The sequence below is a fragment of the Mustelus asterias genome, chromosome 3 (genome assembly GCF_964213995.1).
Source record: "Mustelus asterias chromosome 3, sMusAst1.hap1.1, whole genome shotgun sequence".
NCBI lineage: Eukaryota > Metazoa > Chordata > Chondrichthyes > Carcharhiniformes > Triakidae > Mustelus > Mustelus asterias.
In genome coordinates, this window is record NC_135803.1 from 10,267,368 (window position 1) to 10,291,689 (window position 24,322).

Here is a 24,322-nt window from a genome sequence, read left to right on the forward strand (position 1 = left end):
AAATCACTGTGCCAAGACAGTGCTTAAATAGGATTGATAAACGGAAGAGTAAATAAACACTCGCATTTGTCGGTTGTCGTTTATTTGCACTCATACATTTTCCAAGGAATTTTCTTGAAGCTACAGCCATGATGTAAAAGTGACAAATACTAACTTTAGCATTGTAGTAAATAAAAGTCAGGATACTTGTATGCTTTGTTTTTGGACAGACCAAAGCTTATTAAACTTCTGGCATTCAAAGTTTGTTAGAGGGTGGCCTGCCCATTAAATTTTTCTTGGAGTTCAGTTCCGGTTTCACCAGAATGATGTAAACCTTAGGAGCAAATATACAGGTAAGCAAACCAAAACTGGAAGACAATATGGCAAATATCTCAACAGCTACTGTGTACTTTCCAGAGTTGATGTAAACTGGAATGAAAGTGATCCAAACAGCACAGAAAATCAGAATGCTGAAGGTGATAAACTTTGCTTCATTGAAGCTATCTGGTAACTCACGCGCTAAAAATGCAAGAACAAAGCACATGGCAGATAGTAAACCTATGTAGCCCAACACAGAATAGAAAGCTGTTGCTGACCCCACATCACATTCTAATATAATGGTTGCACTGTTATGTTCAGTATTCTTTGCAGGATACGGGGGTGATAAGGTCAACCAAAGAATACATATCACAACTTGAATTGATGGCAGAGAAAATATGGACAGTCTTCGCTGTAGAGGGCCAAACCATTTCGCCACATCATTATTTGGACGCCTTGCATTGAATGCCATTAATACCATGATAGTTTTCCCAAGGATGCAAGAAATGCAAAGGACAAATATAATAGCGAATGCTGTATGTCGCAAAATGCAGGACCAGATGGTGGGTTGACCCATGAAGAGAAGGGAGCAGAGGAAGCAGAGTACCAATGAAAATAAAAGAAGGAAGCTTAACTCAGAATTGTTTGCTTTGACAATTGGGGTATTCTTGTAATGGTAGAAAACAGCAATAACAGCCAGTGATATACAAGTACCAGCTAAGGATAGTGTTGTTAATATGATTCCCATGGTGCCTCCAAATGACAAATATTCAATTTCCTTGAGAATGCATGTGTCTCTTTTTAGGTTTGGCCAGTAATCTGAGTGACATGCCAAACAGTCCACTGAATCTGCAGAAGACAACACAGAATATTTTTCAACAAATTTCAACATAACTCTATCTCTATTTATCAACAGGAGACACACAACCAGCCCCAAAACACTTGCTTCCTTTCATGCCTTTTGGTAATGGTTTCTGAAGAACTTTTAACATTGTAAATTGCTACTCAATGTTTCCCATTCAACATTCAGGATGTGTGATACGTAGAAGTATAGGATCCTACGTCACAGAAGGAGGCCATTCAGTCCATCAAAGAACAAAGAACAAATAAAAATACAACACAGGGACAGGCCCTTCGGCTCCCCAAGTCTGCGTCGATCATGATGCCTACCTAAACTAAAACCGTATGCACTTATGGAGTCCATAATCCTTCCATTCTCATCCTATTCTTGTATTTATCTGGTTGCCCCTTAAATGCCGTTATCGTACCCGCTCCCATCACCTCCCTGGGCAGCGCGTTCCAGACATTCACCACCCTCTGTGTAACAAACTTGTCTCGCACATCTCCTCTAAACTTTTCCCTACGCACCTTAAACCTATGTCCCCTAGAACTTGACTTTTCTACCCCAGAAAATAGCACCTGACTATCCACTCTGTCCATGCCCCTCATAATCTTGTAAACCTCTATCAGGTCACCCCTCAACCTCCGTCGTTCCAGTGAGAACAAACCGAGTTTATCCAACCTTTCCTCATAGCTAATACCCTCCAGACCATTCAACATCTTGGTAAACCTCTTCTGTACTCTCTCCAAAGCATCCACATCCTTCTGGTAGTGTGGCGACTAGGATTGTACAGAATATTCTAAATGAGATCTAACTAAGTTTCTATACAGCTGCAGCATGACCTGTCATTTTTATACTCAATGCTCTGCCTGATGAAGGCAAGCATACCGTATGCGTTCTTGTCAACATTATCCACCTGCGTTGCCACTTTCAGTGACCGGTGGACATGTACGCCCAGATCTCTCTGTCTGTCAATACTCCTAAGGGTTCTACCACTTACTATATAATTCCAACATGCATTGGATCTTCCAAAATGCATGATCTCACACTTGTCCAGATTAAACTCCATCTGCCATTTCTCTGCCCAAGCCTCCAACAATATATATCTTGTTGTATCCTCTTCACTTTCTGCAACTCCACCAATTTTTGTGTTGTCTGCGAACTTACTAAACAGACCAGCTACATTTCTCTCCAAACCATTTATATTTACTACGAACAACAAAGGTCGCAGAGCTGATCCTTATGGAACACCACTAGTCACAGCCTTCCATTCAGAAAAGCACCCCTCTAATGCTGTCCTCTGTCTTCTATGGCCAAGCTAGTTCTGTGTCCATCTTGCCAGCCTTCCTCTGATCCTGTGTGACTTCACCTTTTGTACCAGTCTACCATGAGGCACCTTGTCAAAGGCTTTACCGAACTCCATGTATACAACATGTCTGCGTGGGTTTCCTCTGGTTGCTCCGGTTTCCTCCCACAGTCCAAAGATGTGCGGGTTATGTTGATTGGCCATGCTAAAATTGCCCTTAGTGTCCTGAGATGCGTAGGTTAGAGGGATTAGTGGGTAAATATGTAGGAATATGGGGGTAGAGCCTGGGTGGGATTGTGGTCGGTGCAGGCTCGATGGGCCGAATGGCCTCTTTCTGTGCTGTGGGGTTTTCTATGGTTTGAATATCCACTGCCTTTCTCTCATCTATCATCTTCGTCACTTCCTTAAAAAACTCGATCAAATTAGGGAGGCACGATCTCCCCTTCACGAAACCATGCTGTCTGTCACTAATAAGTCCATTTGTTTCCAAAGTTGAGTAAATGCTGTCCCTAAGAATCTTTTCTAATAATTTTCCTACCACAGATGTAAATCTCACCGGCCTATAATTTCCTGGATTATCCCTGCTGCCCTTCTTAAACACTTGAACAACATTGGCTATCCTCCAGTCCTCTGGAACTTCACTTGTAGCCAATGAGGATACAAAGGTTTCTGTCAAGGCCCCAACAATTTTCGCCCCTGCCTCCCTCAGTATTCAGGGGCAGATCCCATCAGGCCCGGGGACTTATCTACTTTAATGTTTTTTAATATGCTCAATACCGCCTCCTTTTTGATAACGACATGACTCAGTATATCTACACACCCCACCCTAGGTTCAAGCCTATGTTGCATAGGATTTGAAAGCATTCCCCCCAATTTTATCTGACTGTTTAACCTGATTTGTCAAGTGTTTTACCTTGTAGACAGAACATCCCAAACTCACTTGAAAGTTTACAAACTTTACTCAAATTTGTCAGTTTGGAATTGGTTTTCTCTTCCATTGATCAGCTGCAACTTAAACTGGTTACAAATAATCGGATGGGATTGCTAAACTTATTTGTGGCTTTTAGAGGCTGGCAGGTTACACGCTCAGCTGGTCCCCAAATCTCATCAATGCAAAGAACAGGCTTATCTGCTCAAATATTTTAGTTACATAGAAACATGGAAACATAGAAAAACTACAGCACAAACAGGCCCTTTGGCCCACAAGTTGTGCCGAACACATCCCTACCTTCTAGACCTACCTATAACCCTCCATCCTATTATGCTCCATGTACTCATCCAGGAGTCTCTTAAAAGACCCTATTGAGTTCGCCTCCACCACCACTGATGGCAGCCGATTCCACTTGCCCACCACCCTCTGTGTGAAAACTTACCCCTGACATCTCCCCTGTACCTACCCCCCAGCACACTAAACCTGTGTCCTCTCGTAGCAGACATTTCCACCCTGGGAAAAAGCCTCTGAGAGTCCACCCGATCTATGCCTCTCAACATCTTACACACCTCTATTAGGTCTCCTCTCATCCTTCGTCTCTCCAAGGAGAAAAGACCGAGCTCCCTCAGCCTATCCTCATAAGGCTAGCCACTCAATCCAGGCAACATCCTTGTAAATTTCCTCTGCACCCTTTCAATCTTTTCCACATCCTTCCTATAGTGAGGCGACCAGAACTGAGCACAGTACTCCAAGTGGGGTCTGACGAGGGTCTTATACAGCTGCATCATTATCCCCGGACTCCTCAACTCAGTCCCTCGATTGATAAAGGCCAGCACACCATATGCCTTCTTAACCACCTCCTCCACCTGCGGGGCCGATTTCAGAGTCCTATGGACCCGGACCCCAAGGTCTTCTGATCCTCTACAGTACTAAGAGTCTTACCCTTTCCAGGGTTGAGTGCAGGGCCAGGGAGATGGTGTCTGCTGTGCACTTGTTGCGGCGTTACGTAAAGTGCAATGGATCCAGCCAATCCGGGAGGCTGGAATTGATTCATGCCATGACTAACTTAAGAACGATCCCCTATCCTAATCCATCCCACTTTCCCAAAATCCCACAAACAACCCAACAGGGTTTTTTGGTTTTTACGCATAGTGAGTCTTCACCCAACATTGGGTGAATGCAGTGGTGGGTGATGTGGTCATTAAGTGGCGTGGTGGGTGATGTGGTCATTACGTGGAGAGATTTGCAAAACTAGGTTTGTTCTCCTTCAAGTAAAAAGATTCGGAGGAGATTTAATACAGGTGTTCAAAACCATGAAAAGTTTTGGTGGATTTAAGAAGGAGAAACTGTTCCCACTGGGGGTTAACACGACTCAGCATCTGTAGACTTAATGGAATTGACAAAAACACAACCCAGCTGAATTCTTTAATGTGACAATATATATCATGATCAGTAATACACTGTCTGAAATTAGATTCATTGTTAACTTCCCAAAGAATTTGAGTAAATACGTAATGGGGAAAATTCAGAGCTTGATGATAGAACAAGGGTGTGTAATGAGTTGGATAAATCTTCAAACAGCCATCAGAGATACAATGGACTGATTGTCCGCATTCTACGCTGTTGGCTTCTATGATCTGGAAATATCTATGTACTGTGGCATTTAAATTGATTATTTTCATCTACATTCTGCAATATTTCCTGTCCTCTGAGCTGATATAAACTGTGCAATATTTACCTCCTCTAAGTTTCTTCCCACTCAATTGAGCATTTCGCAAATGAAATGAATCCTATTTGTATCCACACCACATGGCTCAATATGCAATACACTGAAGCAAAATCAGTGACATGAGACAGCTGGAAACAGGAATTTAATGCCCTCTCTCAAGCGGATTTTTTGTTTGGAGGGGGTGCTATTGAATTGTGTGGGAGGGGATAGGTGGAGGCCCAACTGCCTTCTTGCTTCTTGAGACAGTTAATAGGCAGTTAATGCCACTTAATGACCACATCACCCACCACTGCATTCACCCAATGTTGGGTGAAGACTCACTATGCGTAAAACCCAAAAAACCCTGTTGGGTTGTTTGTGGGATTTTGGGAACGTGGGATGGATTAGGATAGGGAATCATTCATAAGTTAGTCATGGCATGAATCAATTCCAGCCTCCCGGATTGGCTGGATCCATTGCACTTTACGTAACGCCGCAACAAGTGCACAGCAGACACCATCTCCCTGGCCCTGCACTCAACCCTGGAACACCTAGATAACAAAGACACCTATGTCAGACTCCTATTTAGTGACTACAACTCAGCCTTCAGCACCATTATTCCCATGAAACTCATTTCCAAACTCCGTGGCCTGGGGCTCGGCCCCTCCCTCTGCACCTGGATCCTGAACTTTCTATTCCACAGACCACAATCAGTAAGGATAGGCATCAACACTCCTCCACAATCATCCTCAACACCAGCGCCCCACAAGGCTGTGTTCTCACAAGGCTGTGTCCTTATCTCCCTACTATACTCCTTATACACCTATGAATGTGTGGCCAAATTCCCCTCCAAGTCGATTTTCAAGTTTGCTGATAACACCACTGTAGTGGGTTGGATCTCAAACAACGACAAGACAGAGTCCAGGAATGAGATAGGGAATCTGGTGAACTGGTGTGACGACAATAATCCCTTCCTCAATTGTCAAAAAAACAAAAGAGATTGTCATCGACTTCAGGAAGCATAGTGGAGAACATGCCCCTGTCTACATCAATGGGGACGAAATAGAAAGGGTCGAGAGCTTCAAGTTTTTAGGTGTCCAGATCACCAACAACCTGTCCTGGCCCCCCATGCCAACACTATAATTAAGAAAGCCCATCAATGCCTCTACTCTCTCAGGAGACTAAGGAACATTGGCATGTCAGTAACAATTGTCACCAACTTTAAGGATGCACCTTAGAAAGCATTATCCCAGTTTGGTATGGCTTCTGCTCTGCCCAAGACAGCAAGAATCTACAAAGGGTCATGAATGAAGCCCAGTCCTCTTTCACATGTGAAAAAGTTTCTGACTATCCACTCTGTCCATGCCCTTCATAATCCTGTAAACTTCTATCAGGTCGCCCCTCGAGCTCCATCATTCCAGTGAGAACAAACCAAGTTTCTCCAATCTCTCCTCATAGCTAATGCTCTCCATACCAGGCAACATCCTGGTAAATCTTTTCCGTATTCTCTCCAAAACCTCCACATCCTTCTGGTAGTGTGGCAACCAGAATTGAACGATATATTCCAAGTGCGGCCTAACCAAGGTTCTATAAAGCTGAAACATGACTTGTCAATTTTTAAACTCAATCACCTGGCTGATGAAGGCAAGCATGCCATATGTCTTCTCCACCTGCGTTGCCACTTTCAGTGACCTGTGTAACTCTACACCGAGATCCTTCTGCCTATCAATATTCTTAACGGCTCTGCCATTTACTGCATATTTCCCATCCGTATTTGACCTTCCAAAATGCATTACCTCACATTCGTCCAGATCAAACTCCATCTGTCATCTCCCCGCCCAAGTCTCCAATCGATTTATATACTGCTGTATCCTCTGGTGGTCCTCATCGCTCTCCGCAAATCCAAAACCTTTGTGTCAACTGCAAACTTACTCATCAAACCAGTTACATTTTGCTCCAGATCATTTATATGTATTACAAACAGCAAAGGTCCTAGCACTGGTTCCCTGCGGAACGCCACTTGTCACAGCCCTCCATTCAGAAACGCACTCTTGCACTGCTACCCTCTGTCTTCTATGATCGAGCCAGTTCTGTATTCATCTCGCTAGCTCACTTCTGATCCCATGTGACTTCACCTTCTGCACCAGTCTGCCATGAGAGTACTTGGCAAAGCTCTTACTGAAGTCCATTTAGACAATATCCACTGTCCTACCCTGACCAATCATCTTCGTCACTTCCTCAAAAAACTTGACCAAGTTAGTGAGACACGATTTCCCTTTCACAAAACCATGTTGCCTCTCGCTAATACGTCCACTTATTTCCAAGTGGGAGCAAATCCTGTCTTGAAGAATCCTCTCCAATAATTTCCCGACCACTGTAATTTCCTGGATTATCCTTGCTATCCTTCTTACACAAAGGAGCAAGTTTGGCTATTCTCCAATTCTTTGGCTTTTGCGACCAAATAAACCTGTTGGACTTTAACCTGGTGTTGTTAAACTTCTTACTGTGACCTCCCCTGTAGCCAGTGAGGATGCAAAGATTTCTCTCAAGGACCCTTCAATTTCCTCCCTTGCCTCTCTCAGTATTCTGGGTATATCCCATCAGGCCCTGGGGACTTGTCTACGTTAATGTTTCTCAAGACTCCCAATACCGCCTCCTTTTTGATCTCAACATGGCCCAAACTATCTACACACCCCCATACGTATTGTGCACCAAGTCCTTCTTTTTGATGACTACTGACACAAAGTACTCATTTAATACCTCGCCGAAAGGACATTAGTGAACCAGGTGAGTGTTTCCAACAATCGACAATGGTTTCATGGTCTTCAGTAGGTTCTTAATTCCAGATATTTTTATTGAATTCAAATTCCACCCTCTGTCATGGCTGGATTTGACCCTGGGTCCCCAGAACGTTAACTGAGTTTGAAGCAACTTAGCATATCGCTTGCCCTCAAGGTCATAGATATGTGATGAGGCAGACAGATAGAGACAGAGAGGTAACTATAGATATATAGCTAAATAGATGTAGATAAATGGATAGATAGACAATCATGTATGGATAGGTATACAGATAGATATACACACCAGTTTGGTTACTGATTTCACCTTCAGCACAGGGTATACAATCATAACAACAAATTGGCTGCCCAGCTCTGGCTCCTTTCCTTGTTCCAGGTTGACAGGTTTCACTACACTTTGACTCAATGACCTGGATGTGAAATGAACAGTAAGATTCCATTTTATTACGTGTGTATTTTATGCTGGTTTATAAATAAGATTTGTTTAACCTGACATTTGTTTCATTACCTGTCATGTGTACAAAAATAAACTGATGACTGGTATATTGACACAGAATAGCTTTTGCTGTTGTATGTTGCAGATTGCAGTAATCATTAGAAACACCAGAAATTGACTAATCAAAATCTCTCTTGCCATCATCTCTCTATCTGCATTCGTCTTTTGTTCAGATTCATTTTGTTTCTGGTTCTCATTGGGGTAGACCTCGTCTTTGTGTGATGCAGATTGGAGGCAGCGAGTTGGCAGATTGGTATCGATTCTTAGGTCCATCAAAATAGGGAGAGTTGCAAACTGGGCTGCCAACTCACTTCCACCTGATTTATAATATTGCATAAAGTCAAGATCCAACGACACTCTGTACGACTTCCAAATCTGTTCCTTTTGTCTTTATATCTGCCTGAATGTTTCCGTCTTTTCTCTCATTGGGTCCCTCTCATTATGATGAGAATCCACAATCTCTGTCTCTCACACTATGTGAACAGCATTTGCTTGTTCATCTCTTAACCTTTCCCATTGTTACAGTGGTGAATATTAGTTGTTGCTGAACATAATCCTTACATCTATGGTGACTTTTGCCACACAAACTTCATGCCACACTGAATAAAGTATTTACATAATTGTGCCTTACCATTTTTTGTCCTCCGCTCCACACTATGCGTTCTTCCTCGAGAACAAGTTCTTTCCCTGCACCGACGGATGCATCATACTGGCCAACTTTCACATACTCAATGTTCCCATTTGCTGCCAGCTGCCAGTTCAGGAGATCATAGGCTGCTAGAGGATCACCATTGGCATCGAATCTCACTTCATCTCCAAATGCAGTTGTGAATTCCACCTTCTTTAAGTAATGAAGGACCTTTGCAAAGAAATCACAGAACATTCTTATATTCTTACTGCGATACCTGTAATTTTTAAAACCACCATTGTGTTATTTGAATTCACTACAGTGCTGAGAGTATGCTGAGGGTGGCTGTAGGTGTCTTTTAGATACTTGCCTCTGTTATGAGTTCTGGGTCCCCACTCCAGAGCCTGACCACATAACCTCAGCTGACACTCCAGTGATGTATCAAGGGACTGCTTCACCATTGGCGACATCATCTTTCAGATGGACATCTGTCCTCTCAAGTGGAAGTAAATGATCACATGACACTATTTGAATAAGAGTAGATGAGTTCCCCTGATGCCATGGTGCCACCTGACAGTAATTGATACTTAATTGGTCTCACAATAAAGAAAGCTTCCCATTTCTATAGTGCCTCTCCCAAGGTTTTTGGGTGCTATCTTTCCACCCATTACGCCACGCTCTCATTGCAACAAAGATGGAGATTTTGGTAACAAGGCAAATCTCCGCTCATTGGGATGGGATAAACCAGCTGGCGTGATAATCCAGCGGCAAATTCCGGCCAGGATTTCTCTAGATTCTCTGCAATCAATTACAAACTTTTGAAATGTTGTTCAATTTGTGATGTAAGAAACAAGGGAGACAATTTGAGTCCAGTGGACTCCCATAGGTAGCAATGAGGTAAATAACCAGATTATTAATTTTGGATAATACAGTAGTACAAAAGCAAAACACTGTGGATACTAGAAATCTGAGCTATGAAATAGTAGGCTGGATGATGGTGTAGTGGTAATGTCAGTGAGCTAATAATCCAGGCACCTAACTTAAATGCACTATGAACCTGAGTTCAAATCCCACTAAGAAAGCTGTTGGAATTCAATTTATAAATCAGGAATATAGAGTTAGTTTCAGTAATTGTTACTATGAAGCTATCATTTACTGCTGTAAAAATGTATCTGTCTCTTTAGGGAAGGAAATCTAACATTCCGGCCTACATGTGACTCCAGATCCACTGCAATTTGGTTGACTGTTAACTATCCTCTGAAATGGTCCAGCAAACCAATTTAGCTGAAGCAGAATTAGGGATCGGCAGCAAATGCTGGCCTTGCCAGAGATGCCTGCAACCTAAGGAAGAATTAGGAAAAAAGCTCAAAAAACTCAGCAGGTCAGGCAGCATTTGTGGAGCGAGACAGAGCCAACACTTCAGATCTCACATGATTTGTGAATGTAAGTTATCATTTTATAGAAAATACAACTTACCTGCCAAGGTTTAAGTTTTGAAATATCTGGACATGTTTTATTGACAAATGGCCCTTGGCCGTTTTTACACTGTAACATATTATGTATGGAATGGGCCACAGCATAAACAGCTCTATACGTATTATATGAAATTCGCAATTGTGATTCATCAGTGAATACGTTTTGGGCAACTGTTAAATCTTCTTGTCCAGTGCACTCATGTTCTAAAGGCCCAAGCCTTGTTTTCACTGTGCTGTTGTATGCTGTCCATGTGCAGTGAAACACAGCTTCCCAAAACTGCTTAATGAATTCATTGCCTGGATACTTATTTGGATGGAGCCTAACCAGGAACTGTTTAATCCCTGGAATATCAGTTCTACGAATTGCCCAGCCCAATGTCCCACCCATAACATCAGAATTGGCCGCTTTTGAAAGCAGTGCTGCTGTGCTCCAGGCTTCACTTGCCAACCATTGCAATCCAGTGACATTCTGGTGGACAAGTTCTTCCACCAAGAAGTTCAGGTCTATCTCTGGAGAAAAGACAAGAATCACTTTGACTTTTGTCTTCTTAATGAGTTCGACTTGGTGCAAGATTTTCTTCTTGTCATAAACTTTGGGAAGATATTCTGAGAAAGCAACGCAGGCTCCAATTTTAGTTACTTGTTCCACGAAGGCTGAAATTCCCAGGTGGCCATAATCATCATCGGATCCGAACGCTGCCAGCCAGGTCCAACCAAAATGTTTCACCAGCTGCACAAACGCTGCGACCTGGAAATAATCGCTGGGTACAGTTCGGAAAAAAGTGGGAAATTCCTTTTTATCGCTCAGGCACACGCACGAAGAAACATAGCTAATCTGTGAAAACATCAATAAGAGATTTAACTTTTATTTCAATACTTATATTATCTTCTAAAAAGCCCAGCCTTCAAACTGTTCATTCGTGAAGAAGCAGATTTTCAATTTGCTGCCACAACGTAAAACTGGCATTGCGGATTGGCCGACAGATAAATGATCTCACCTGATTGAATTTCCCCTGAATTCAATGGGAGTAAAATCCATCAGGGTCCTGTCATGCGGTCCACGGCATCAGTGTTATGCCTCACATCCTTTAAAAAGTATCTGGATGAGTACTTGGCACATCATAACATTCAGAGCTCTGGGTCAAGTAGTGGCAGATGGGATTGGATGGGAGTTCAGATGTTTGTAATGTGTCGGTGCAGACTCGATGGGCCGAAGTGCTTCTTCTGGGCTTCATGGTTCTGTGATTCTATGATTCTATGGACCTGTGGGAAAATTTAATCTTAGCATCCCTAACCGATTAGCTCACATCCACATTTGTAACAATAATGAGCCTCAAATTTGCCAAATTTGCAATGAAGGATAATGTGATGATGGCACAGAATCACAGAATTGTTATAGAGCAGAAGGAGGCCTTTGGTCCATTATGTCTGCACTGGCTCTCCAAACAAGCATCATGACTTAGTGCCATTTCTCTGCCTTTTCCCCATACTCCTGTACATTGTTTTTATTCAAATAATAATCTAATGCCCCCCCGAATGCTTCCATTGAACTTGCCTCTATCACACATTCAGGCAGTGCATTCCAGACCTGAACCACTTGCTGTGTGAAAATGTTTTCTCTCATATCAGATTTGTTGGTCCTTTCCTTATTTTAAGAAGATCCTAATCAACTCTGACCAGTGGAGAAAGGAGTGTCAAATGAATGCTTTCTGTCCTTTGTCGCTATTATTAATTATTGTAATTTGGCAGCTATAGTCTATCAAAAAATGTCTGACAGTTGGAATTTTTCCAGGTATCAGTGAGATGGATATTCGCATCTAGAAATAGATAACCTTTTTCTTTTAGAAATCCTTTGGCAGTGTCAACAAGTGCAGATTAAAGCTCTCTCTGCTTTGCCTTAACACTATACCTTAGGGCAAACCTTCAAAGATCAACAAACCAGTCTGACCCCCTTTTGTTTCCAGTAACAGATAACACGTGAGATTAGCAATAGGCGCCAGTGTGGACTCTGGGTTGTATCACACCAGGAACTGAAACTAAGAAACTATTCAATTTCACACAGAATGCTGACAACCAGAAAAGAGGGAAGACATTAATTCTGTTTCTGTGTATTCGATTTGAATACAAATTTCACAGCTGTTGCTTCACTTCGTCACTGAATTCATTTGTACACAAAGACACAAATTTATTTAGCAGGACTTGGACGTGTTCATCTCTCTACTTTAAGAATTCATTTGAGTGTTGATACCCAGTAACAACATTATGAGAGGAATTTAGAATGTAGAATTGTTTAAACTGAATATTGCCTGTATCTAATTTCATAAGTTGTATAGCTTTCCCTCCTTCTCTGAAATTCTCTTGCACCTCCTTCTGAAAATACAATTCCAAACCAGAAAGGTGGTCTCCAATATCTCAGCTTGTGTGAGCTTCAGTGCAGGCTGTGAGACTCTGTGAGACGCCAAAGCTGAATGCAATCCCATCTTTCCAACATCAGCTCTTGTCCCTTCTGGCAGGGCTCAGTAATGCAAGTCTGGGCAATATATCATTTCTACAAACAGTGCCAGCATGACTATTGCTGCAGCCCCTCGCCCTGCCAAAGCCCAGCTTGATTATAGATCATAAATTCATAAGATATAAGAGCAGAAGTAGGCCATTCAGCCCATTGAGTCAGCGCTGCCATTCGGTCATGGCTGATATGCTCCTTATCCCCATGTGATGCCTTCTCCCCATAAACCTTCAACTCATTACCAATTAAAAATCTGTCTAACTCCTCCTTAAATTTACTCACTGTCCCAGCATCCACTGCACTTTGGGGTAGCGAATTCCACAGATTCACAACTATTTGGGAGAAGTAGATTCTCCTCAACTCAGTTTTAAATTTGCTACCCCTTATCCTAAGACTATGACCTCTCATCCTCAAATGCCCCACGAGAGGAAACATCTGCTCCACATCTACTTTATCCATACCTCTTATTAACTCAGATCAAAGTGATCAAAACTTGGTGTTTCTTTGTCGATATGGCTCAGAAGGACTGAGGAATATTAAACTCAGGAGGAGGCCATTCAAACTTCTCAGAGCCACCTGGTCCATATTCAATAGATCTGTACCTCAAGTGCATTTAACTGTCTTGGTTCATGGCTTTAACAAAAAGTTAAATGTCAGTCTTCAAGCTTCAATTATCCGGGCATCCACAACCTTTTGGGGGAATGAGTTCTAAATTTCTGCTACACTTGACCTCCATGCTACTGGAAAAATCTTATGCTACGGGGGTATTTGTAGTCATCTTCAATCTCTCTTTACAACAATCTGACGTCCCTATTTGTTTCAAGAAGACAACGACCATCAATCCCAGTACCTAAGAAAAGCCAAGCAGCGTGCCTTAATGAATATCATCCGGTGGCTCTGACATCCGTCATTATGAAGTGCTTCAAAAGGCTAGTCATGGCATGAATCAATTCCAGCCTCCCCAACTTGCCTGGATCTACTACAGTTTGCCTACCACTGCAACAGGGCCATAGCAGATGTCATCTCCCTGGCCCTGCACTCAACCCTGAAACACCTAGATAACAAAGGCACCTATATCAGACTCCTATTTATTGACTACAGCTCAGCCTTCAACACCATTATTCCCACGAAACTCATCTCCAAACTGCATGGCATGGGCCTTGGCACCTCCCTCTGTAACTGGATCCTGAACTTCCTAACTCACAGACCACAATCAGTAAGGATAGGCAACAACACTTCCTCCAGGATCATCCTCAACACCAGTGCCCCTAAGGCGATGTTCTCAGCCTCTGGCTATACTCCTTATACACCTATGACTGTGTGGCCAAATTCCCCTCCAACTTGATTTTCAAGTTTGCCGACCACACCACGGTAGTGGGTCGGATCTCAAACAATGACGAGACAGAGTACAGGAGTGAGATAGAGAATCTGGTGAACTGGTACGGTAACAATAATCTCTCCCACAATTTCAACAAAATGAAGGAGATTGTCATCGATTTCAGGAAGTGTAAAGGAGAACATGCCCCTGTCTACATCAATGGGGGTGAAGTAGAAAGGGTCGAGAGCGTCAAGATTTAGGTACCCAGATCACCAGCAACCTGTCCTGGTTCCCCCCATGCCGACACTATAGTTAAGAAAGCCCACCAATGCCTCTACTTTCTCAGAAGACTAAGGAAATTTGGCATGTCAGCTATGACTCTCACCAACCTTCACAGATGCATCATAAAAAGAACTCTTTCTGGTTGTATCACAGCTTGGTTTGGCTCCTGCTCTGCCCAATACCGCAAGCAACTACTAAATGTCATGAACGTAGCTCAATCCATCACGCAAACCAGCCTCCCATCCGTTGACTCTGTCTACACTTCCCACTGCCTTGGCAAAGCAGCCAGAATAATTAAGGACTCCACGCACCCTGGACATTCTCTCTTCCACCTTCTTCCATTGGGAAAAAGATACAAAAGTCTGAGATTACATACCAACCGACTCAAGAACAGATTCATCCCTGCTGCCCGCAGACTGATGAATGGACCTACCTCTCATTAAGTTGATCTTTCTCTACACCCGAGCTATGACTGTAGCACTATATTCTGCATTCTCTCGTTTCCTTCTCATTGAACGGTATGTTTTGTCTGTATAGCGCACAAGAAATAATACTTTTCACTTCATGCTAATACATGTGACAATAATAAATCGAATCGAATCAAATCAAATCAAATCAAGTCAAAACAAATCAAAACAAATCAAATCAAATCAAATCAAACTGACAAACAGTTTCATGTTAAATGTTTTGTTGCTTACCATTGGTATTCCAAACAGCCCCACTGTCCTGGCAATTACTATGGATTGTGTGGAGCCCGCGTCGCCGATTACTGCATGCACTGATGAGCCTTCATTACATTTCAAAAATGTAACATTTTCCTCTTGACCATTAAGAATTATCAGGGCCGCTCGAATCGCCAAAGTTGGGGTGGCACAGGAATCATAAATCTTATAGCCCAGCGTGATGTTGGGAAGAAGCATCGGGTCATTATTAATTTCTTCAATAGCAAAGATCATCAGTTGAACCCAGCGAAAAGCTCTCAGGTTAAAACTGTCAGAAACAAAAGCATGGAAAAGGCACATACGCATAAGTATTTATGTATCTGGGTCTTTCATACACTGTTACACCAGCAAGGCATACTGAGAACATACATTTAATTTTTATTTTATATTTTCTATGCATTATTATCACAAGTAGGCTTACATTAACACCGCAGTGAAGTTACTATGAAAATCCCTAGTCGCCATACTCCGGCGCCTGTTCGGGCACACTAAAGGTGAACTTAGCATGGCCAATGCACTGAACCAGCACGTCTTTCAGACTGTGGGAGGAAACCGGAGCACCCGGAGGAAACCGATGCAGACACGAGGAGAACGTGCAAACTCCACACAGACAGTGACCCAAGCTGGGAATTGAACCCAGGTCCCTAGCGCTGTGAGGCTGCAGTGCTAACCACTGTCTCACTGTGCCGCCCATTATACAATGTAATTACACAATGATGTTTCTCAATCTCTCAAGAAATAATGAAGTAAGGGTATGAGAGTAACTAAAGCCGGTTAGTGAAATGAAAAATAAATGGTGCAGCTCATTTCTTTACTGTGTCAGATATGAATTTCCATTTATTTGATCGAGAAATTAACTTAGAGACAACTGAAATGTACATTCATTGTAAATGCTTCCCCTTCATAACAACATCTCCTTTGGCTTCAGGTCTGTGGCTCTGACTCCTGCCTCAATGCACTCCTTCCCTTTCTCTGCCTTCAGCCAGTTTGGACCTACTCTGTGGACTTTTTTCCTGAAATCTCTTTGAGTCTCTATCTGTCCCTTCATTTTTACTCAATAAGATCATCAAGAAGATCACACTCACTCTAAGCAGCTCGGTGTCTCTGGTCGTGTTTGGTAGGAAGTCTCAGCAGGTACTCCTCGATAATGAATGGGAAAAATGCCACTGATGATGATGTCCCCATCTTGTGCGAGTTCTGGCAAATTAAATCTTCCTTGAAGTCTGCAATTTGGATTGTCTTTGGCAAACACACAGGCCACCAAACCAAGTAGCACCCACCACAGCAAATACATTGCAATTGTCACTGGCAGAGTCAGCTGCTGGACAGTTACAAACAGAGCAGGTTTCTTTTCTTATATTGAGTTATTATTGACAGCTGAACAAGCATCAAAAACATAATTAAAACAACAGAAATCCCACGTGTCCTTCAGGTTTAGCAACCCCTGCAGCACTGTCTGATAATTGTGTTCCATTGTCTGCACCTAAATTAGTTTTAACTTTGTTCAAATTACCTTGAGTCAATGGAAACAATTTTGGGGAATTAAGCTGATTGCAGTAATGAAAGGATTCTTTTTCCTGTAATTCCACTCTGTGCAATGAGAATGGTAAACATGGAAGAACAAATTATTTGCTAAATAATGAATGCTCCATATGTAGTTTGTGAAGTATATTTACTTTGATAGGATTTTTCCCTTGTTTTCTTCGTTGATGGCAAGTTTCAGCGTGAAGAATCAGGGAACAAGAATTGAAGGTCTAGTTCATTGGGCATTAGCGGGTGCGGGGAGGACCCGGGAATTTCTGGCCTTGGGCGAGTGTGGCCGGGAAATCCCATTATGTGAGCTTAAAATCTATTCTTGTGCTTGAGGGTGGAAGGTAGCCACAACTCCCATCCAACGCTTAAAGGATGCAAGTGCCATAAGAACATAAGAGCTAGGAGCAGGAGTAGGCCGTCTGGCTCCTCGAGTCTGCTCCACCATTCAATAAGATCATGGCTGATCTTTTTGTGGACTCAGCTCCACTTACCCACCCGCTCACCATAGCCCTTAATTCCTTTACTGTTCAAAAAATTATCTCTCCTTGCCTTAAAATCATTCAATGAGGTAGCCTCAACTGCTTCACTGGGCAGGGAATTCCACAGATTCACAACCGTTCAGGTGAAGAAGTTCCTCATCAACTCAGTCTGAAATCTGCTTCCCCTTATTTTGAGGCCATGCCCCCTAGTTCTAGTTTCACCTGCCAGTGGAAACAAGCGCCCTGCTTTTATCTTATCTATTCCCTTCATAATCTTATATGTTTCTATAAGATCTCCCCTCATTCTTCTGAATTCCAATGAATATAGCCCCAGTCTACTCAGTCTCTCTTCATAAGCCAACCCTCTCAACTCCGGAATCAACCTAGTGAATCTCCTCTGCACCCCCTCTAGTGTCAGTATATCCTTTCTCAAGTAAGGAGAACAAAACTGTACACAGTACTCCAGGTGTGGCCTCACCAGTATCTTATACAGCTACAACATAACCTCGCTGTTTTTAAACTCCATCCCTCTAGCAATGAAGGACAAAATTCCATTTGCCTTCTTATTTACCTGCTGCACCTGCAAACCAACTCCTTGTGATTCATGTACAAGGACACCCAGGTTCCTCTGCACAGCAGCATGCTGCAGTTTTTTACCATTTAAATAATAGTCCATTTTGCTGTTATTCCTCCCAAAATCAATGAGCTCACATTTACCAACATTGTACTCCATCTGCCAGACCCTTGCCCACTCACTTAGATTATCTAGATCCCTTTGCAGACTTTCAGCTTCCTCTGCACACATTGCTCCGCAACTTATCTTAGCGTCATCTGCCAATTTTGACACTCTATATGTGGTTCCCAACTCCAAATCCGCACTGATCCCTGAGGCACACCACTAGCCACTGATCACCAGCCAGAGAAATGCCCATTTACCCCCACTCTTTGTTTTCTGTTAGTTAACCAATCCTTTATCCATGCTAATACATCACCCATAACACTGTGCACCTTTATGTTATGGAGCAACCTTTGGTCAAATCCAGATACACCACATCCACAGGTACCCCATTGTCCACCGCACACGTAATGTCCTCAAAGAGTTCCACCAAATTAGTCGAACATGACCTGACCTTCATGAACCTATGCTGCGTCTTCCCAATGGGATAATTTATGTCCAGATGTCTCGCTATTTCTTCCTTGATGATAGATCCAAGCATTTTCTTTACGACAGAAGCTAAGCTAACTGGCCTATATTTTCCTGCCTTTTGTCCATCTCTTTTTTTAAAGAGTGGTGCCACATTTGGTGTTTTCCAATCTGCGGGAATCACCCCAGAGTCCAGCAAATTTTGATAAATTACCGCTAGTGCATTTGCTATTTACCCCGCCATCTCTTTTAGTCCCCTGGATGCATTCCATCAGGGCCAGGAGCCTTACCTACTTTTAACCCCATTAGCTTGCCCAACACAACCTTTTTAGTGATAATGATAGTTTATCGGTCCTCACCTACCATAGCCTTCTTGCCATCAATTTTTGGGATGTTTTTTGTGTCTTCCACTGTGAAGACCGACACAAAATACCTGTTCAATGCCTTGGCCATTTCCTGTCTGCTCCCTCAGTTTCCAAAGTGTAAATTCTTATTACATATTGCATTCCCCTTCTCATCCTCTGAAGGACCATTGTCAACTTTAACCACCCTTTTCCATTTTATATATTTGTTGAAACTTTTGCTATCTGTTTTTATATTCTGAGCTAGTTTACTCACATAATCTATCTTACTTTTCTTTATAGCTTTTTTCGTGGCTTTCTGTTGACCTTTAAAGATTTCCCAATCCTCTAGTTTCCCACTAATCTTTGCCACTTTGTATGCCTTTTCTTTCAATTTGACACTCTCCTTTATTTCCTTAGATATCCATGGCTGATTATCTCTTTCCCTACTGTTCTTCCTTATCACTGGTATATACTTCTGCTGAACACTATCATTTTGAAAGTCCTCCACTGTTCCTCAATTGTCCCACCATAAAGTATTTGCTCCCAGTCTATCTTAGGCAACACCTCTCTTATTCCATTGTAGTCTCCTTTGTTTAAGCACAAGACACTGGTATTGGATTTTACCTTCTCATGCTGCATCTATATTTTAAATTCAACCATACTGTGATCGCTCCTTCTGAGAGGATCCCTAACTGTAAGATCATTAATTATTCCTGTCTCATTACACAGGACCAGATCTAGGATAGCTTGCTCCCTCGTATGTTCCATCCTTGGGATATATCGCTGACGCTAGTTGATAGATAATTAAAGACTGTGGGGTGTTCTATCCTGCTTAGCACTCCTCCCTTGATCATATCACCTAAAAACTGATGGATTATCCCACTGCTATTTGTTGACCCAAAATGTTTATCAATGCAACGACAGACAACAGGGTGGGAATGTTCTGGCTGATCACGCCAGTGGGATTCTCTGGTCCCGCTGCAGTGAACGGAGATTTGGCTGAGCGTCAAGTTCAATGTCCTTGTTTGCAGCGGCAGTGGGGCCGGAATGGCTGGAAAACTCCAGCCCACATTTCAAATTCAGAACAGACTGGGAATGCCCAGCAGGTCTGGCAGCATGTGTAGGGAGAAGAAGAGAGTTAATGGCCCAGATTTCCCCTGTGTCTCCTCACCCGACCTGGGAATGAAAAACTGGGCCAATGTTTAAGGTCTGGGATCTTTAATTAGAACTGAGAAAAGTGAGAAATGCAACAGATTTTGAGCAGGTGAAAAGGGGAGGGTGGGAACAAATGATAGGACAGAGGGCAGGAGAGATTAAATGACAAAAGGTTTCATGGTGCAAAGGGAGAGAGTGTGGGAATGGGACAAGAAAAAAAATGTGAAGGCAATGTAAATAGAAACAAAATTATAATTGTTAATGGTAATTATAAATGGTTTTGGGAGCAGAAAAAACCAAATGGTTTTGGGAGCAGATATCCACTCCATCTGATGAAGGAGCAGGGCTCCGAAAGCTAATGGCATTTGCTACCAAATAAACCTGTTGGACTTTAACCTGGTGTTGTTAAAACTCTTACTGTGTTCTTCCATTGAGCTAATGTCTAATCCAATTTACTACCTCTCCATGTATACCTAGCGACTGAACCTTCCTAACTAACCTCCCATGCGGGACCTTGTCAAAGGCCTTACTGAAGTCCATGTAGACAACATCCACTGCCTTCCCTTCATCCACTTTCCTGGTAACCTCCTCGAAAAACTCTAATAGATTGGCTAAACATGACCTACCATGCACAAAACCATGTTGACTCTCCCTAATAAGTCCCTGTCTATCCAAATATTTGTAGATCCTATCTCTTAGTACTCCTTCCAATAATTTACCTACTACTTACGTCAAACTTACCGGCCTATAATTTCCTGCATTACTTTTTGATCCTTTTTTAAACAACAGAACAACATGAGCTATCTTCCAATCATCCGGCACCTCACCGGTGGATACCGACATTTTAAATATATCTGCCAGGGCCCCTACAATTTCAACACTAGTCTCCTTCAAGGTCCGAGGGAATACCCTGTCCGGTCCTGGGGATTTATCTACTCTGATTTGCCTCAAGACAGCAAGCACCTCCTCCCCTTTAATCTGTATAGGTTCCATGACTTCCCTACTTGTTTGCCTTATTTCCATAGACTCCATGCCAGTTTCCTTAGTAAATACGGATGCAAAAAACCCATTTAATATCTCCCCCATTTCTTTTGGTTCCATACATAGCCGACCACTCTGATCTTCAAGAGGACCAATTTTATCCCTTACTATCCTTTTGCTCTTAATATACCTGAGGAAGCTCTTAGGATTATCCTTCACCTTGCCTGCCAAAGCAACCTCATGTCCTCTTTTAGCCCTCCTGATTTCTTTCTTAAGTAGTTTCTTGCCCTTTTTATACTCCTCAAGCATCTTATTTGCTCCCTGTTGCCTATACATGTCATACATCTCTCTCTTCTTCTTTATCAGAGTTCCAATATCCCTCGAGAACCAAGGTTCCTTATTCTTATTCACTTTGCCTTTAATCCTGACAGGAACATACAAAGTCTGCACTCTCAAAATTTCTCCTTTGAAGGCCTCCCACTTACCAATCACATCCTTGCCAGAGAACAGCCTGTCCCAATCCACGCTTTTTAGATACTTTCTCATTTCTTCAAAGTTGGCTTTTTCCAGTTTAGAACCTCAACCCGAGGACCAGATCTATCTTTATCCATGATCAAGTTGAAACTAATGGCGTTATGATCACTGGAACCAAAGTGTTCCCCTACACACACTTCTGTGACTTGTCCTAACTCGTTTCCTAATAGGAGATCTAATATTGCATCCTCTCTAGTTGGTACCTCTATATATTGATTTCGAAAATTTTCCTGAGCACATTTTACAAACTCTAACCCGTCTAGACCTTTAACAGTATGGGAGTCCCAATCTATATGTGGAAAATTAAAATCCCCTACTATCACAACTTTATGTTTCCTGCAGTTGTCTGCTATCTCTCTGCAGATTTGCTCCTCCAATTCTCGCTGACTAATGTGGTCATACCTTTCCTGTTTCTCAGCTCCACCCATATGGCCTCGGTAGACAAGCCCTCTAATCTGTCCTGCCTGAGCACTACTGTAACATTTTCCATGACTAGCAATGCCACCCCCCCCACCCTTCTTCCCTCTGCCTCTATCCTGCCTGAAACATCGGAACCCTGGAACATTGAGCTGCCAGTCCTGCCCCTCCTGTAGCCAAGTTTCACTAATGGCTATAATGTCATAATTCCATGTGTCAATCCACGCCCTCAGCTCGTCTGCCTTCCCCACAGTACTCCTGGCATTGAAATAGACACACCTCAAAAGATTATTACCACCACTCACAACCCTTCTATTTGTGAATTTGCATGAACTATTAACATCATTTATTTTCCAATATATATCCTTACTGAGCAGTCTCGAGTCACTAGTACCTACAAATGGCAGGTGAATTAGAATCCTTGGACCCTTTCAATAAGGAAAATGATCATGGAGTTCTTATGCCAAGCATTTGGAGTACTTTGTACAAGTGAATAAAATTGCAAACAAGTTGCTTATAACAGCTTTCCTCAGTACAGCAGGATGTAAAAACTTCAATTTGCTCCAGAATTTGATTCATCCAGCAAAGGCAGCAACCAAAACTTACAATTACTGACAAGCATCCTTGAAGATCATTACTCTCCAAGACCATTGATCATCACGGAACAGTTCAGATTCCACAGAAGGAATCAAGTGGAAGTAAAAAGGTTGGCACAACACTGTGAGTTTGGTGAGACATTGGAAGATACTCTTCATGATTGTCCAGTTTGTCATCTCCAAAAGGAGGCTATCCAAAGAAGATTGCTTACTGAACAAGAGGATATGGAAGATGGACAGGGCTTTTAGGATTTTCTTGCTTCATCCCATGTTGGCATGGCAACTTAGATAGCTTTTTGTTCTATACTTTTTTTCATAATATTATCAATTGCATTGCCATTATTGCATTACCATTACCAAATGTTCCTAACTCATCGTTCTTTGCAAATAATTTTTACAATTTTTTAAACATTCTGCAGAAGCATCGGTGATAAGTATTGCGAGAAATATTTTCAAAATGTCTACATTTGGAAATGTTGCCTGATTCATTCTAACTTTTCTAAACTCTACATTAAGTTGATCTTTCTCTATGCACTAGCTATGACTGGAACACTACATTCTGCACCCTCTACTTTCCTTCTCTATAAAAGGTATGCTTTGTCTGTATAGCGTACAAGAAACAATACTTTTCACTGTATACTAATACATGTGACAATAATAAATCAATTCAAATCAAATCAAAGCAAAGCAAAGCAAACAATCACTTACTAGTTTGTACAAATCCGCTGATGATCTTGAAGCTCAGAGCGAATCATTATTGATGAAATGAATGAATTGCTTCACTTCACCTTCAGAACAATTTTGTTTATCTTCTCTTGATAGAATACATTTAATTACGGTGTATTTTAGAACCCTCATCCAAACTTCTTTCAAAAAACATGTAAAATAAATCAACTGTTTTCTTCAGAGATTCATTTCTACTCTGCAATTGCAGCATTATTGTGTCATTAGTAACATTGGCAGTCTCAATGATGATCTTCTCTTTCCCTTTTAAAGTAATTTCATTGTACCTCATTGCATTAAAAAATAACTTCCAGCAGCTTGTTGGCTTCCCATCATCAGAGGGACATGTATTTTTTGTTGATGCTAGTGCATCATCTTCGACCGAGCCATAGTCACTTTGGACTTCTATGACAAAACTTTTCAACTGAGCTTAACAATTGTGCAGCATTCAAAAAGTCATATCAACATTTTGCAGTGATTTTCTAGGGAATTAATTCTTTCATGTAAATGGTTCCACAAAGGAGTAAAAACAAAGAGAACAGTACAGCACAGGTAAAAGGCCCTTCGGCCCTCCAAAACAGCAGTATCATGCTTTTCAAATTTCTCTGCTAAGGATTTTGCTTCAGCTTTCACACATAATGTTTCTGAACTGATGCAGCTGTGTCTAATAATGTTTCCTTTATATCAGCAAAATTCATTTTCAAAGCCTGAACAGCATCTGCATGAGTGGACCACCTGGTGTCACAAATTCTTTTGGCAATCAAATCTTTTCCAATTGCCTACTCCAAATGTGATTGCAATATATTCCACCAATGCGTGGAATTCAAAAGAAAAGGCACACACATTTTGAACAAAGTCAATAAAATGTACAGCGCACTCACAGGATTCAGCCGCAGCATTGCAGGTTAAATTCAAGGAGTGACTGGAGCATGCAATGAATAATTTGTGGCTTACATTGTTCAGTCTTGCTTATAGATCTGCCACATTTGCGGCATTATCAAAGCTTTGCCCACAATTTAAATTTGCAATAATTTCCAAGACAGTTGTCTCCAGACACTCAGTAGTGTGAGATTGTAGCTTCACCATCGCTGGTCACATGCCTCAAAGC

At 42.1% G+C, this 24,322-nt stretch overlaps 1 protein-coding gene across 1 annotated transcript; it reads right to left on the minus strand.

Annotated features, from left to right (window-relative positions):
• Positions 1 to 235: 235 nt before the first annotated feature.
• LOC144482947 (extracellular calcium-sensing receptor-like) lies at positions 236 to 15,542 on the minus strand. Its single transcript, XM_078201787.1, has 5 exons — positions 15,285 to 15,542; positions 10,482 to 11,315; positions 9,009 to 9,236; positions 8,168 to 8,291; positions 236 to 1,146 (listed from the first exon to the last, which is right to left on the minus strand). Exons 1-5 carry the CDS (start codon positions 15,540 to 15,542, stop codon positions 236 to 238), a joined length of 2,355 nt encoding a protein of 784 aa, XP_078057913.1.
• Between the last annotated feature and the right edge of the window lie 8,780 nt (positions 15,543 to 24,322).